Genomic DNA, 17,844 nt, shown 5'->3' with positions numbered 1-17,844 from the left:
CAACACTACAAAGACTGACTAATGCAAGCTGATATCGAAATCGGATCACCCCAAGAAAATACCAAGGAATACCAAAATAGATCCAGTATTTTGCTCAATCGGTAGGAAGAATAGCAAAGCGTTTTCAAGGGAAATCCATGATGTTTCAGCGGGGCACTGCCATGAGATCGGAACTGGGTTTTGATCCACGTCCTTTGAGCACATCATGAACTGCATTTAACCAATGGGGGACTTTTAGAGTTCTTTGTTAGACTTATTATTTGATTTCACTCTCTTTTAGTTACCAATTAAACTATCCACTTAACTACTCGCTCCTACTATACCAGTTTTTTATAGATATATACGTATATATATAAATGTAGTGTTGTGAAAGAAAATAACTAAGATTGCTTACCTATATGAGTGTACTACAAATTTTCATGGCAAACGAACTACAAATATTAAGTAGTGTATAGTAAAGGAAACGGCATTTAATCAATAAACAAAGGAAAAGGAAAACCTACAAATTTTCAAGTAATTCAAATAGCAAGCAATATTCTAGAGTCAAAAAAAGAACGTTGGATTTCAGAAATTGTAACGAACAAACACGATTTTAATTACACTCGTAAAATTTATAAACTTTTCGGCAAATCAAAATCAAAACAAAAAACTTTTGGCATTAAAACAAAGAAAAAAAAAAAACGAAAAATTAAACAAAGCGGTTTGAAAATTAAAGAACTTAGGCTAAGTACGATAATATTATATAGACACAACATAATCCATTTTTCATACTATATTATATATCATAAATGATAAACTCAAATCGAGTCGAACGCTTTTTGAGTTGCTTCATTCTCGAATGGTCGAAGGAAACTAAAACTTTGAGAAAATTTCACTTTTTGCATTTATTAAACGGCGCTACATACTTGTAATTATTTAAGCGATAAGCGAACATGCATATACATACATATACAGATAATTTTTTACCTAACTTTACATAAAACGCATTAATCAAAATTTAATACATTAACACACTTAAATAAAACAAAAGGGACATTCAACTTCAACGCACATCAGGCTCGACATCGAGAGAAACTAAGCACGATCAGCACACATTTGAATTCTGTAACCGAATGGGTCAGGCAGTTTAAAACGCATTTATACTAATCACTCGCTCCTTCTTAGCAGAACGAATATTATATGAAATTAAGAGAGAATCAATATTCCCTCAGCGGAAACATTCGTAATCATTAAGCGCGGCATTATATGGTAAACCCAAATTGAATACTACAAATATGTGTATTACTAATTACAATTATGAAAGCATACATATATTAACTATATTAAATATTGAATGTATTGAATTGACCACGATCGGCATACTTGGGCATAACATCTTGTGCTCGATCTGTTCTCTATGGAACGGATTGATAGATCCCAAACCCAAAATTCAATCACTTTGCATGCCCGACAAGAGAAAATAAATTTGTCAGTTTCCAGTTTCAGTGTCATACAAGTCAAACAGAAACCAAATAAAAATCAATAAATGCCAATTTATGTTGGATAAAACCAAATTCGTTCTTAGCTGTTTCTTTGGGAGATATAATATATGGTTTATAATTGTAATTAATTAATTTTTCCATGGTATCGTCGTTAAGCAAAAAAGTATGCTAACGTTTTCTCTTTTACTACAATCAAGCTGCCGTAATCTTGCATACTTTTAGGCACTGTTTGCTCAGGCAAGGTACAAAATATACAAAAACTTAGTTAATTAAAGCTTTAAAAATATACTCATACATATTAAAGTTATTATATATTGTACACATTTTTATAGTACGTATATCTGTGCCAAGATCTGTTCAATATTGCGTCCCTAAATCATTATATAACCAAAATGCATTTTTTGCAATCACATTCCAGGTGTTTTTCCCTTTCAATCAACAACACATGTATATTCACTTCCCTGGAGCAAACTTTTAAATTTAGGACAACAATAAACAGCCTATTCAGCTTTTTTATTTGCCCATAAATATTTGGCCATCGGAGGCAGCACTTGGGATTTGCACATCCAGTTAGCGGCTGCAGGCTAAGCTCTCTGCAAAGAACAAGTGCTGGTGCAAACAGTGCAAGTTGGCCATGTTAATAACCCAATGCTGGCATAGCGACACCTGCAGGCCCAGATATGCAGAAGTTACCCAAGATTCGGACATCATCATCATCATCATTATTTGCATATGGCGGTTGCCCAATTCAATCAAATGCCGCTTACAATTCACACTCTCCGGCCAGAGGCCTTGCGTAATATAATTAATTGTTGCAAAATCCGATGACTTACAACTAAATGTGGCTCATTAAATATAAAACCATGCTGCCAGGCGGTCAGGCAGCCATGCCCCCCAGCATGAACGCCTTCCCAATAAACCCAAGTGGATGTGGTCGGTAGTTAGGCAGAAAAGTAAAAAAAAAAAATGAAAATTATTCGCAAACAATTGCGATTGGCGCCCCGCACATCCACATCCACAACCAACAATTGTGCATTGTCTTCGGTGATGTGACGCGGCTGCATAACAGAAATTTCAACATGTTAATGGGCGGAGGGGCAGGGGAGTCGAGCGTTTAAGCGCTAAATGGCCTGCGAGCTACTGGCGATGGAAACATGACAAATACTCCCATCAAATATTGATCATTTAGCGTATCAGTCGCAGAACTCTGGGGAAGTCGTAAACTGCAGTTGTCTTGGCGCTTTGTCCATAAATCTTTTTGCCCCCCTCTACCACCCCTTTCAAAACTGTATGGGAGAGAGAAAATATTATAAAAACAGAGCAAAAAGTAATCACAATGTTTGACAATCGAGTCGTTTTGCATTTGAATGGCTGGAGGAAGCCACAGGGGCATCCCATGCATCCCAAGCCTTAGTCGAAAGCCAACAAACATTGGAGTTCCGAGCGTTGAGCGCTGAGCGTCAAGCGTGGCCAACATTTGGTTAATGGGGGCGTGGCAGCAGGTGGAACAACTAGGCCAAAAGGGGGCAGTATGGCATCATTTGCATAGGCTCGCTAGGCATGATGTGAAGTAAAGAAAGAAGCATAAGTTGATAAACCATAACGAAAGCTAAATAATTAATAAAATGATTAAGCATAAAGAGGTGAATCTAACCCATTAAGTCCGCCTTTAAGGCATGTAAAAATCAATAAACATTTTATGAGGTGCTAAGTGGTCTTATATTAGTTGTTAATCATTGGAAAATCACTTTCTGTTGAAGTTCAGAGAAATAACTGATAAATAATAATATCCTTTACTTTTAGATCATAAAGTTATATTGCTAAAATATTAAAAATATAAAAAGTTTATTGCTCAATTATAAAGCTTTTCCAAACATTTTCAAGTTCGAATTATCTTCACGACAGTAATAGGAAGCGGGAACTTCGTTTTCATAGTCTTTATTAAGGTAATTAAATAAAACACTAAAAACGCATAGTAAGTAAGGAAAATATCTCATAAAATACCAAGACATCTCAACAAAGTAGCCACAATACGCACGGAAAACTTGTCAAAGTCTCTGGCAGTCTTCGAAATTGAATAAATTTGACAGGGAAGAGTTGCGCTTGAGAGTTAGCCAAACAAGTTCGTTGCCTGAGTCTTTTGTTTTGGCACGCAGCACGTTGAGTCGGTCAGCTATAAAATGGCATTTATATAGATTGGAGATAGGGGACAAGCGCGTTGACAACGCAATCTCGGTGCCGCCCTTTAATCATTTTTAACGGCTACCGGCTGCAAGTACCTCAGTACGTACTACACGAAGTTCGTTTGCAACATCTCTCGTTGGCCATTTCGGCAGCGTCATGGCTCTTGTAGATGGTTAGTGACTTACCTGCAAAGAGTTTTTCCCTTGGCGGACTGCCGCTAATTCACGCCTTCCCTGCTTTCAATCAGCAAGTTTTGCCAGCGACCTTGCCACACATGCATCCATGGCACTTGCCTAATGTCACCAAATGGGAGGCAGTGCGAGTGGGTGGCAGTGGCTCTGCTCCAGTTCTCCTCCTTGCCTTCATGTTGACCCACATCCACCACATCCACTTCCATAACAATCTCACGGTGGCGAAAAAAAAAAAGAGTCAACAGCACCTGGCGAGCAATAACCCCGCGTCATCGGTCCAGAGTTGCAGCTTCACGCTCGGCGGGCTTTGGCTCGGAATTCATCACGTGCTCAGCGGCTGCGGTTGGAGTCTTGAACCTGAGCCACTACATTTAGTTATTTGTACAAGAAATGTTTCTTCGCCGCCGCTTTTTGCTGGGTGTTGCTGCGTTGCGGGGCGCGAACAAAAGATTTATTACAATCAAATATTTCTGTCGCTGTGCCGTTGTTTTGTTTTGTTTTGATTTTGATTTTTTAATTTTTGTTTTGTTAACTCAAATTTATTTTTATTACATTTTTTCAATTTCTTTCACTCGGTCGGTCTGTGTGGCTGGCTACGTTTTGTTTCGACTACGGCTTGTGCAATGCTGTTGCTGTTGCTGTTGCCGCCGCTGCTGCTTCAATAATTAAAACAACAACCATTATGTGCTTCACTCCAATGCGTAAAGTGTAGTTGCTGCTGCTTGTTTATCATTTCTGTGGCTCGTAAGTCGGAGCTAGCATGACACTTGCTTGGGCTGGGTTATGTAAAGGCGGAATGCAATTCAGGCCTCGTTGGAGCATCAGCTCTAATCACATGCCACATCGAACAAGTGCAGTTGATACGGATATTTGGTTGGCTTGTGGCCAATTCAGTTATGGTCGGACCACTCACTGTGATAACAATGGTGTGATAATGGCTTAAAAGATGGAAAAAGAAAACGAATCGATTCGAATCGATTGATATTGACAAAAGCGGGGCTGCGACCTTGGCTTAATTAGCCGCTAATTGTCCCGACAGAGAAAGAACCCCAAATATAAGGGGTTATGTAAGCAGAAATCAATTACCAAAAGTCAAGGAAATACCTGGAGCGAAGACAAGCCATTGTGCTCATTAACAATGTGTTGCATCTGTGGGTTTATCGGGGCTCATCTTTCCCCTGTCAGCCGTATCCACACCCCCAAAAAGTCATTTGCCAGACGCGTCAATTGTTGATTTGCCAAAATCTCAGGCAGCGGCAACATCATTAGGCAGCGACTACTGACTGAGATTTGCCAACGGAATGTTTGCTTGAACTCGAACTTTTTGCGGCGGTTACCTAATCGGCGGAGCTCCGCAGGCTCCGATTGCAACTGCAACCGGTGCAACAGTTGGCTTCCTCTGCTAACCTTATGCGGGCTTCGCTGCTTGGCACACAGACACACTGCACGAAAGCGGGGGGGTGGAGTCAATTAATGCAACATGTGGCAACCGACCGAGTGACTTGGAATTGCGGAGCCGTTAGATGCGATATTACCTTCGGCGCTGGACGGGCTGTGGACTGAAACTGAAACTGAAACTGAGACTGCATCTAGAGCTGGAGCTGGTACTGCATCTGCAACCAAAGCTAAGGCAGCTGCATTCAACTTCAACTTGGCAACAGGAAGTGGCAGCGGTATTGTTGCCGCTTATCTGACGCGGAGATGCTTCCTTGAGATTTATTTGGCATCTAGGCAAAAGGCAGCATCAGCATCAGCATCAGCTTCAACATCGCCATCAACATCATCATCATCGCCATTGCAATTGTTGACTTTGGCTCATGGCCTTTTTGCCAATTCCAGCTGAACGATGTTGTGGCGACTTCTTCGACTCGTCGACTTTTCGACTTTTTCGCCACTTATCTAACTTCCGGGTGTCGTGGGCCAAAATCGAATTTTTATGAGTTGCATCTTCGCTGTAATGGCCATCGAGTCATCGTTGGAACTACCAAAATTGCTTCATCCGCAAAACAGGGAGCAACGCTTCCTCCCAACATGTTGGTATCTCCCTCCGAACCGTAATTAAAAGCATTTAGTTTTTATGATTATGTTTAAAGTTACTGCTATAGTTGCTTTAATTTCTGTTTCGGCGCTACGATAAATGCTTTCATACATCACTTTTCGCGAGAGTGTGTGTGTGTGGGCCGCATGGATTATAATTAAGTTTAAGTAGATATTTACAACACAATGTTTGCACCCATATAAAAATAGCAGAGGTGGTTATAATTTTTGTTGTTTTATTGAATTTTGTATAACTTAAAGACAAAAACGCGCGCATGACTAATTTGTACACTTGGGGGAGACGGCGATGACAGGGGCGGGAGGAGATGGGCAATTCCAACAGGTAACGTAAGGTATGAAGTCTTTTTTACAAAATGCAGGACGAAAGTGGGATGCCTTTCAACATTAAGTCTATGTAACAATTTCAGCAGGTTGGGTTGTACTGGGATGTGGGGGGATCAGCGGGATCAGTTATCAGATATCAGTGCTGTCGCCTGGCCAGCGAGAAAAGTGGCCGAGCGGAGACCCCTGCCGCGGACTTAGTCCCATCCGTGGCCATGGCTCACTGGCACCCACACCTTCTCCCAGACGGGCTTCCACACCTTCTTCCACTCCTGTACCTTAACCTCCTTCCACACGGGCACGTTCACCGACTGCCACTCGTCCTTCCACGCCTGCTTCTTCTCGGTGGCCCACACCTGACGCTTCTCAGTGCGCCAGATCTGCACCTTCTCCTCGATCCAGGTCTCGCGCTTCTCCTTGATCCAGATCTGCTTCTTCACGGGCTTCCAAACCTGAGATAATGATAAGTCAATTATTTCTATAGGCGCATTAAGTACTTCCTGAAAACCCACCTGGATCCATTCATCCTTCCATTCCAGCTTCTTGTCCTGCTTCCATTCTTGGACCTTCTCGGTCTTCCATTCCTGCTTCTTTTCAGTGCGCCACTCCTGTTTCTTCTCTGTCTTCCACTCCTGCTTCTTCTCGGTGCGCCAGACCTTCTTCCACACAGGCTTCCAGATGAGCTTCTTGCGCCAGAGATCGTGGCTGGTGTACTCCCAGCCCTCGTGATCCTTGCCCAAGAACTTTTCACCGGGAATTCCCATTTTCACCTGTGTGAATTTCCAGCTTAGTTCATATTCTGAGAAGAGTTTAGTGATAACCTACCCATTGGGGCTCAAACATTTGCTTCCAGTCTGCCACCTGTACTTCCTTCCAAATGGGCACTTGAATTTCCTTCCAGTAGGGGACCTGCACCTCCTTCCAGATGGGCACCTGGATTTCCTTCCAGACGGCCACCTTGGTGGGCACCCAAATGGGTTTCGTTACCTTTTTCCATTCGGCCACCTTGACCTCCTTCCAGGCAGGCACCTCTCGCTCTTCGATTTTCGGTTTCTTAACGATCTTCCAGTCGGGAACCTGTTCTTCTTTCCAGACAGGAACCTGGCAGAATCAATAGCCTTAAAAACCTTTACTTCGTAATGTTTTGTCAATGGCCTTACCTTGACTTCCTTCCATATTGGTACCGAAACCTTTTTCCACTTGGTTTCCCAAGCCTCCTTCTTGACGGTCTTCCACACCTGGACCCAATCCTCCTTCCAGGTGAGTTTCTTCTTCCACACTCCCTCTGGGGGATGGGCGTAGGCTAAACTAAGGATTAGCGCGCAGCTGGCGCTGAGTAGCTAAAGGACAAATAGGAAGTGGGAGAAATTGGTATTTTAATTCGAATATTTTTATTATTAAGCACTTTTTTGGCTTAGGTTTAGTATCATAAATGTAACTTTTGGCCATAATGTTTAAATAAACGTCCTTCTTGTATCATAAATCTTTCGTATTTTATGACTAAATTTATTAGTAATCTCTGACCCTTGAAATATGTTTTTCGGTATGAACTTTTATTAGTGTTCCCAGACATAAACTTCGGCCTTATGTAGAGGTTTAATTCATAGCTAAATTTTATGTATTTCTTATGTTTATATTTTTGTTTTTTTAATTTAATTATTAAACTCCGTGTATAAATTTGAAGCACTTCTGTTTTCACTTGAACTCTTTGTTTGAGTTTCACAAATGTCTTTGCTTTCTGGGTACTTTTCGAGGATTCACTTTGGTATTTTTGGTATTTTTATGGACACTAACCAACAAACTTAGGGATCTCATGCTTGGTATCCCTTGCACCACAGCGCGTCAAAACAAAAGAAGCTGATATGTGCCTCCTCTGAGGTCTTCTATGAACACTATTCGCATTTCCCTACATGCACATCTATTTATATTTTGAATGGTCTCGTCTCCGGACCGCCGAGCCACCGTCGCTGGCGTCTCAGCCACCGTTGGCAGAGCAGCGGCGGCAAAAACAAAAGAAAAACCAAATCCACAAATGCCAGCGGACCAAAGCTTTGCCGCTCTGCCCGGGTGACTTACTCCAGGTGCAAAATGCACGCAGCCGAGCCGTCGCGTCGCTGCCAACGTCCCATCGAAAGCAAAAGCAGAAGTCAAAACAACAACAACAGCAAAAGCAAAAGCAGAAGCAGAAGCAAGGTAAAAGCAAAAGCAAATCTGAAATCGAAAACCGCAGAGAGTGAGAGTGGAATGGCGCTCGGCCCGCCAGCTGATAGAGCTGCCTCAACTTGGAGCCGCTCTTGGACCGTCGATGACTGCGCGGATTTTCCCAAGGTAACGGCGCAGCTTCAAAACAATACGAAAAAGACCACGAATACGCATACGTACCGTAGGCCGGCAATTTCGGACTGCCATTGGACTCGAGTGGTGGGGTCCATCATGGGTCCATGGGTCACTTGAGACCCATCTCCGCGGTATGGTTGGACATGGACAGAAGAAGACCCGAGGTAGAATGCAAGGTGCTCGTAATTATGATGTTGGCAGCGGTGATTGGTCAAGTGCAACGCCATCCAATCCTAGGCAGTTGGAACTCAAGAGGTGCGACTTCTTCTTTACAGAGTTTATTAGTTACTCTCGTGACTGTTAACCCTGATTTGGTGTTTTAATTATGATTGTAATTACATTTTGTAATACAGCTTTGTTATGGTTTATTATTTTGTTTATTTTTATCAGTTTGCGTGGGTTTTTTATATATTTTGAAAGTCCATATTTATATATCTTATATCCATGATGTAGATTAAAAAGTCAGAAGTGATTTCAAAGAGGAAGATCTTATGAATAGACCTAAAATGTATGTACATGAATAGTTTTTAGAAGATGAAATATATTTTTAGATTTTAGTACTCCCACCTCTGGTTATTAACGAATAAGAAGCTTAAATTGATTCCCAAAACGGAGGATTTACTTTAAGTTTTCAATTCCCGCACAGTTATTAAATTTCATAATTTGCAATCCCATTAATCTAGTGTTAGGATCAAGGTCTTCTAAATACATTTGCCACTAATTATTAAAAATGTTAACATATCTTTGTCTGCGTGGTTAACCGAAATTAATAACCCTTGGATGCTTTTGCCAGCTAGCCCTCGCCGTAATCTGTACTCTGATTATGGGGCGTTGTAGTAATTTGGCTATATTATAACATCTTCTGCAAGGTATACAAATTTAAAATGTAGCATTAATCATCTCTGACCATCAGTCGTACATTGGGTATTAGAGTAACAAAGTCCTCCCTCCTCCCCGAAAAGCGATCAATCAATACCAATCGCAGTACAAAGTGGTTCACCTCAGGCCGCTAAGCCCAACGATAAGGTCAATTGCTGTGGGCGTGTAGCGCCTGCCATCGTTACATTTGGCCAAGACGCTAAGTAGTGCTAAGCTACAGCAATTCGGGTTACGTGCCCGCATTTTATATGGCACGATTAACCATGTCCGACTCCCCGCTCTGAACTTGAGTGACAAACAATTAGCACGGCTTCGGACTTCGGGCAGTCCAGTTGCTTGCCAAATGATAGCCGGGGAATTCGGCTCAGCAAACGGAAAACAACAAATGCCATTTATGGACGGGTCGACCTAACCGCTCAAATGGCAAAGCGACCTCCGCGGCATGAAGACGTTTAGCGCCACCGCCGATCGCGGATCTAGTCAGTGGGTGCACTTGAAGAAACTAAGTATTCAGTAATAATCTCGGATTATCAGCTTTTCTAAGAGAGAGAGATTCGATTTAATTTCATATATTGTATGTGTGAAAGGTTGTAATTAAAATTTACTTTCATCATATTTTGTATGATAAGTTGTACTTCAAATCGCTGTTTAACTGAAAGTGTTTTCTAGACTGTTTATTATATCGTTTACTACTCTTAGCTTGCCTTAAGTAAATATTTTAAAAATAGTGATCTGATAACCTTTTTTCATACAAAATACTCTTCTTTTATACCTCTCTTTAATGTCAGTGTACCTTTTATTAAGCCATAAATTATTGAATCATATTCAGTGCAAATTAATGGCCACTTAATGTTTTCAGTGCTGTTCTGGTAGTCGGCTCCGAAGACTAACAGGGGCCAAATGGACTTTTTGGCGTGATGGAGCGGCGTGCGTTTTATGAACACCCGGATAGTTAAACCATTAGGCTTTGACAAATGCGTCAAGAGCGTACAGTTGGCCATAATTAACACCCGCGAAACGGACCAAGTCTGAGTCTGAGTTTGCTTTTCTGATATTCGAACTGCACACGGAGCGCATCGGGCTGAAGTTGGCCCTTTGAGGCGATCCGATGCGATCGTAAAAAATAACGTATTATGCAGAAATTGAAACCGACAGGCTGGTCGCCCCACAAGTTTAGTTACATCATCCAGCCAAAGAGGAGCAGACGGATCGAATCGGAGAGGAGTGGAGTAGAGCGGAGCGGGGTGGTCAGACGGACGGCCTTCAGTGCAGCACTGCAAAAGGAGAAACAGACAACACGAAGCCAGACCCGACATGTTAAGCCAATTTACCAAAAAACCAAAACTCGAAATTAGGTAAAGAAACACGAATATAATGAAGAATGTGCAACAGGCTCCACTGCGCTCAGTTCGGATTTTATTTTTCATTTTGTATTTTGTATTTTGTATTTATTTTTTATTTTCGCCCAGCTTGCTTTTTGTTGTGCAAAATGAAATTGAAATTCCTGAAACGTGCCCAGCAGATCTGCGACGTCTGTTGACTGGCAATTCAAGTTTCGGTTTGGCTTCCCGCCGAAGATGTCGTGGCTGGAGTCAGGTCTGCTTTGGAGCTGGATGGCAGGATGGATCGATGGATCGATGGATCGATGGCGGGATGAAGGCTGAAGGCTGCTGGCCGCAGGCTCTGGAAACACCTTTCGCTGCGGTTGTCTTGTCCCTGCTCACCCAGTTGCATAATTTACGGCATCTCTTTATTGATCTGGACGCTTATATGTAGGTTATGCACTGGCTTATATTATGACTATCGGCCAGACAGGTTTCCGCTGCACGGCTAGGAAGCGTGTGAAATTGGCTGGAAAATGCCTTAGACTGAGCAGGGATCACGGGAAGGAAATTGTTTTTAAGAGAAAGGTTTGATGGGACTGACATTTGGCTTTAAATGTTTTGACAGTTTATTCGACTAATCCAATGATGGTTAAGTTTTATGGCTACTGAAGAGAAAAAGGAAGAAGTTACATGGGTAAGTCATAATGAGTGGCATATCGTATTGAGGTTTAAAATGTAATGTTAATAAAATTCATTTGGCAGGAACAGTAATGAATGGCATAATGCTTGAAAGAAAATATAATGACATCCTGTTAACTGATTTAGTTAATAAAAACGAATTTAAACATAAGTCATTATAATCCCTGAAAGTTTGTCATCCTAATAGCTTTGCTAGTTAAGTTTAACATTCTTAAGCTGTAAACAACTTTTAACTACATTTTGTAAGTTTTTAAAACCACTTCGAATCGCTTTCCAGTTTTAGGAGATCTTTAAAATATGTTGGTTAAGCCGACACTTTGACTTGGAAACTCTTAGCAAGATATCTGAGCTGCATCAAATTGCTTTTATATGACGAGTGCTAACCAGCAATTTGTAGTTCTAACATTTGGCCAATCATTGCTTAATAATGTCTCACAAATTCTTTGTTTCACTTTTATGACAGTTCTTGGTAATGAAATGCATTTCCCATCCATGTACCTAACTTAATTGCGCATACGCCTCATTGACTGGGTCGCTGTTGCAATGCGACAGTCGGCTAGAAATAGCAGCCACTTATCCGCCGAACAATAAGCCATAACAAAACACTCACGTTCACACATGGTTAACCTTCAATCAGGCTCTCTCGTGGATCAGGCCTAATCCGAATGTGGAATAGGAGGAGGAGGAGGAGGAGACCTCCGTGGAGGTCTGCAACGTCATCGTCATCATCTCGCTGGTAATTGCTTGTGGCTTTCTTCACAACCCGCTCGACACTTGGCACTTGGGCTGCTCCAATTTGTTACGTGGAGCTGGACTGCGTTGGACTGGACCCAAAACATGAGCTGCAGGTGCTTGAGTGTTGACGTTAATGTCATTGTTGCCACGGTCCAGGTGACCCACATACAGGGCAAATGAAGCGGCGCTAATTGCTGGCCGATAAATTGATTTCATTGCAGTTGCATCACGCACATTCGAGGCGGTGGGTGCGTTTAGTCGGCTTAAACGGGATGCCAAATTAATTGGCCAGGTAATCAGAGTTGAAAGTGCGTGCACACTTAGCCCCAGTGGCTTTAGTGGATTTAGCAGCAGGTGGCCAAGAGCCAAGTGCTGGCCGAGACTCGAAGTCCGTTCGGAAAGATGAGCGGCGGCGCCTCGTTCACTTGCTGTTTCCGCCAAGGTCACCCGGACTGCGAGTTAACAGCATGTTGAACACTGCCAACGGGTATTAACGCTTATTAATGGCAACAAGCTTTGCTTTTGTGGCTCTGTTGCAATGGCCATTAAGCCAGAAGATGCTGACTTGCAGACGGACCATTGATTATGGCCCCTCGTCCTTTGCTACAGATACAGATGCAGTTTGCCATCTACATAGCCATCGCCGTCGCCCGAATGTGGATGAAACCGGCTCGGACTGTTACGCAATTTCTGGCCAAAAGCGAAGCTAAGCCAGGCCAGCCGTTTTATTCGCACAGTCAGAGGTCTCGCATTCCAATTTGCGTAGACTCGTCGCCAATTCGGAGTTGAAGTTGGTGTTGGAGTTGGAGCTGCTGATGCTGCCCACTCCTGGTCCAAACTTTGGCCGTTTGTCTGCTCCAAGTCGGCAGTCAGGTAGGCAGCTGCACCCGCTGCAAGTGATTTCCTCATTGCTACACAGTGCAAAATATTAGCATGGCTCTTGACCCCCGGAATGGTTATGGAAAGTTGAGGGGGCAGGAAATGTGCGGAGGAGATTCCAGGAAGGGGCGTCTTTGAAGTGTTTGCAGCGCGTAAATAAAACTTAATGATTAATTTATTCAAATTACATTTCTTACTGATGATATAATTGAATATTTTATAATGAAATTAAAAATTCATACGAAAAGTAAAGCATCTAAGTTTGTTGTAGTACTCTGATAGGGTGAAACTCTTGTAAAATAACAGGCTGAGTAGTAGACATAGTAACATCTTTCAAAGCAACTCATTTTTCAGTCTCTTAAATTGGATTTATATAATGTATAACGTTCTCAAACACAAAGGTGTTTTAATTTTAATAGTAATTTCATTAGCTAGCCAGCTTTTACTTCTTAAAAATGAACAATAAATCATGGAAATTGTTGGGGTTTTTAAGTATATCAAAGTCATTCCAAAGTTCAGACTCTTTCAAAAGTCTCAATGATTCATTTTAAAAATATAAACGAGTGTGTTTAGACAATACAAAGGATAGGCTGAACTTTGTTCGGATTAAGTTTGGCATTCTTGTAAACCAAAACACAGTTTACATTCCTTCACCTTCCTTCCTAATCAACAGAAATCCGATAACGTTTTTAGCTTGGTTAAGTGACCCAAATTTACACTTTTTAAATTAATTCCCCTTTCTCTGCTTTGAAAAATGGCCAAATTAAAATAATCCCCTCATTTGATACAGTCTTCTCTCCCAACAAGATCAACTTAGCCCAGATTTCCTGCTTGGCTTTATCCATTTTTGGCGAGTGTACGTAAGCTGGAGCTCAGCTGCGATTTGAGATGAAGACACCGACACGCGAAATGAGACCTGCCCAGGCAGTATTTTATAACACTTTGACAAATATTGCTAATTAAACGGCATTTCTGGCTGCCACCTGGCCGTCGATTGGCCAAGAGTGGGCCATCGCCATCGCCATCGCCATCGCCGTTGCCACCAAGGGGGCCAGATGAAACGGGATCGGAGGAGTGGCCAGTCAAAAGCGGAACTGCCGGAGAGACATCTTCGGTTTCCTGCAAGACAATTAGATATTGCGCAATCGAGCCGTGACTTACCCATCGATTCGAGGAGGGTGGGATTGGGTTCGGGCCTCAGATGCTGATGGTGGTGGGGCCATTAAAGAAGATGCAACCAAGTTACGTCAGCTCCCCTTTCACTCTTCTTGCCCGGCATTCGGCAATAATCATTGCTAGCAGCAGCATCATCATCATCATCATTATTATGACGATCGCAGCCACCTTAATAGCCATTGTTATTGCTGCTGCATTTCTTGCTTAGCTGCCCAATTGAATGTCCCTCGGGCGGATGAGTGATGGCCCAGGTGGGCGTAGAGGAAGTGGCACATGGGACATGTGGCAGCTGGCAAGTGTCGCTATAACAAAAAAAACCAAGTCATTGGCATGCGTGCGAATCCCTTTTTGCTCATTAATATCTAAATTCATTCATTTTACTGCCTTTTTATTGGTGTGTGACTATCGTCGGGTGTGAGTTGCAGTTGCAAGTGCAGTTGCCATGGCATTTGGGTTTTGTCGCGCGCCCAGGAGCTTTTTTCTGTCTGCCTCTTTGCTGAGGCATGTCTTTGCGGTTGTTCCGCTTGCAACAAGAAAGAAAAAGATAAGCAGAAGACTGAAGAAACCAATTCCAACCGAAAGCGAGTCTCCCAGGCACAGTGGGTCTGTATAACTCTAACTCCTCCGCCGCGCAATCTTTTCTCAGTTTTCCACACCAATTATCTCACTTTCCAGTTTGCCTGCTTTATATAATGACATGTGAGATCTGTTTGCGTTGTGGCAAATTTATGCGGCCTGAACTTCCACTTGTTAGGCCCTGTGAATCGCCGTCAAGATTTGTCTGAAGATTCGGCTACCAGTAACTAGCTATGAGCCCAAATCATTGTTGACTTCAGTAATTAAGACAATGCGGCTATTGTTGGAGGTCAAGAACTCTGAAATCTTTTCGATGACTAGTGGCAGTTAAGCATTAGCTTATCTTACTGACCTTATAATACTAATGACTTTCAATTTGCATTTCAGATAAGATATAGAAAAAGTTAAATAACATTTACTTTTTTGTTCGATATTGATTTAAGCTTTTAAGACATTTTTTAGGACGCAAACTGATATTAAGATGGAATCAATGATTAAGCAACCAAAAACCTATCAATTTCAGAATAAAAACTGACCTTAAAACTTTTCAGTAAATCATTTTCTTGCAGATTTTAACTTATAAATACTACAAGAAGAGTTTTATCAGCAGATAACATGAAAGTTCCAAAAATAATGTATATATTTCTGGTTATCAGGAAATAAATATGGCCAAGTTGCATAACTTTTTGAAAGTTTGTTCAAATATCAAATTACCTCCATCAAAACAAATCTAGGTTTCTTGTAGAAATTGTTTTCTTATGACTACCTCATTCAATGGTATTGAAAATGAATAAAATGAAATAAAAGATAAATAAAAAATAAAATTTGATGCTCAAACTCAAGCAACGCCTACACTTTGCCCACTTCCTATGAGTAATTGACAAGAAGATAGATTTAATAATTCGATTTACCACTTAAAATGTTTCCTGGCTTTTTCAATGAAGCCAACTAACCTATTGAGAGCATTGATTTATTAGGTTCCTTGAGCTGTTAACTACTTCAAATCCAATAAGTTTTTGTTTATTTGTCCAACATTTTTCAAACTTACTGGCATTTTTTTGCGTTTTGCGGTTGTTTGCTCATTTGCCTCAGATTGACAGGCTGGCGACACGATGACAACCGTCGACAGGCAGCAAGTGGCAACAATGCCAACAAGGAAGTCGGACGCGCATCTTCCACGCGCACCCAATTATGACAAACGACAGCGGTGCCGAACTTGGCAGGGGAATCCCCTGGCCCAACAACACCCACTTCCCAACTATGGCAGCGCATCTGTGAGCCGCCCAACTTGCCACACGTTTTGAGGAACTGAGGCATTGAGTTATTGCTTGCAACACCTGCGGACTTTCGGCATTGTCATTGCCGCTGCCGATGCCGTTGCGAAGACGCAACAATGTAACTGGAACTCCGAAATAGAGCCCAGGTAACAGGTAAACGTCAACAGGTAATTGCCGGCTGTATACGGTTTTGCTTTTAACGATGCTCTTTGTGAAATTCTCTAAAAAGCAATGCGGCTAATGCAGTTTTTCAGTGTTGCAGGAGCCCAGGCTGAAAGGCATGCGACACAAAATGTGCCCGAATGTGGGTGTCCAATTGGAAGATATTGCCTGCGGTTGACCTGCCCTTGAAGTAACAATTTGTGATGCATTCTGGGTGGGAAAAGCAAGTGAGTAAAGTTCACCATTGCTTAAGCATTAAAGAGGTGTGCAGAAGGGTGATATGGGAGAGGGAAGATCTATATTTATATGTTTATAAAAAGGTGATGAATATTTCTAGAAAGTCTCTTTACAAATATGATATAGATACTGCTGAATTAAGATTTTATTTTATATATTAAATCATATAATTTGGAAATTGAGTATTTGCAATTTGATAAAAATAATCTCATAATTTAACATGTAGACTCAGGAGAAAATATTTATTCCTCATTGCCTTTTAAATACTTAATCTTAAGCCGTTTAACACCATGTCAACTCATGCGGAAGTTAGCACTTATAGCACCTTATGACTTCAGAATTAATAGTGTTATGGTTTCATTTAAGAAGAACATATAAGGTTCTTTCATATAGCCAATTTATGGCTTATAAACCATCTTCCGTCTTCTCTTGACCACAAATATTATGTGGTGATTCGACTTAATACATTATAGAGGTGTTAATCCGTATCAGAATGTCCAAAGTGCCACAATCCCATTGTACCCAATAGTACCTTTGGCCACGGACTGACACCTCCGAAGGCGCGAAGGCCAAATTGAATCGCAATCAATAAATGCTGGCTCTGTGACATAATGTGGCCCAATAACAAGCGCAAATTGCTAAAAACTGCACAACAATGCCAAATCGAACCTAATGGAATTTGGGCAGAGGTATTTTCCCATTTATATGGCCACGCCACTTCATCTACGTGATTGGCCTGGAACGGCGGCTGAATGGATGAGTTGGTTGGATAGTCAGATGGTCGGATGGCATGGCACGAAATTGAAAGATTGCAGCGTCATTGCTACAAAAAGCACTAAGAGCAGAGCAACACAAACTATAAAAGTGAAATGAAAGGAAAATGGGTCAATAGTCAATAGTGGTGGCCGAACAACATTTTGCAGATGTAATGAAACGATCGTTTTGAGCGCGGCTTTGTGCAATTTGCGCCGAAGGAGAGCAGCGGCTACTAGTCACCGCATATGGATAATTATTAAATAAGCGCAATTAAAGCGATCATAGCTGCCGATGGCCCAGAGACTAGTCCGACCTCAGCGAAAAAGCCAAAAACAATTGGCGAACGTCGATTAATTTGGTAGCGCCACTTTGAAGCTCCGCTCGGCATTGAACTTCGAACGCATCCACATGGAAATTAGCGATGCATAATGGTCAAATATTGATGATCTTGCCAGTGAAGCTGATGAAGTGTTAAGCTCGGCGCCTGACTCGGCATACCAATTTCGCATGACACATCTGTAACATCGCGAGCCCCAACAGCAAAAATAACGTAAGCGGCTGAAATTTAATT

The 17,844-nt window shown here is 41.8% G+C and overlaps 1 protein-coding gene across 1 annotated transcript; it reads right to left on the bottom strand.

Annotated features, from left to right (window-relative positions):
- Positions 1 to 6,112: 6,112 nt before the first annotated feature.
- LOC108112251 (golgin subfamily A member 6-like protein 22) lies at positions 6,113 to 8,115 on the bottom strand. Its single transcript, XM_017222072.1, has 5 exons — positions 8,030 to 8,115; positions 7,396 to 7,575; positions 7,061 to 7,336; positions 6,748 to 7,005; positions 6,113 to 6,687 (listed from the first exon to the last, which is right to left on the bottom strand). The coding sequence occupies exons 1-5, from the start codon at positions 8,048 to 8,050 to the stop codon at positions 6,433 to 6,435; spliced, it is 990 nt and encodes a 329-aa protein (XP_017077561.1). The 5' UTR covers positions 8,051 to 8,115; the 3' UTR covers positions 6,113 to 6,432.
- Positions 8,116 to 17,844: the final 9,729 nt, after the last annotated feature.

Source organism: Drosophila eugracilis, unplaced genomic scaffold (assembly GCF_018153835.1).
Source record: "Drosophila eugracilis isolate 14026-0451.02 unplaced genomic scaffold, ASM1815383v1 contig_90, whole genome shotgun sequence".
Classification (NCBI taxonomy): Eukaryota; Metazoa; Arthropoda; class Insecta; order Diptera; family Drosophilidae; genus Drosophila; species Drosophila eugracilis.
The sequence above is the reverse complement of the archived record's forward strand: the minus strand, read 5'-3'. Positions and strand labels throughout refer to the sequence as shown.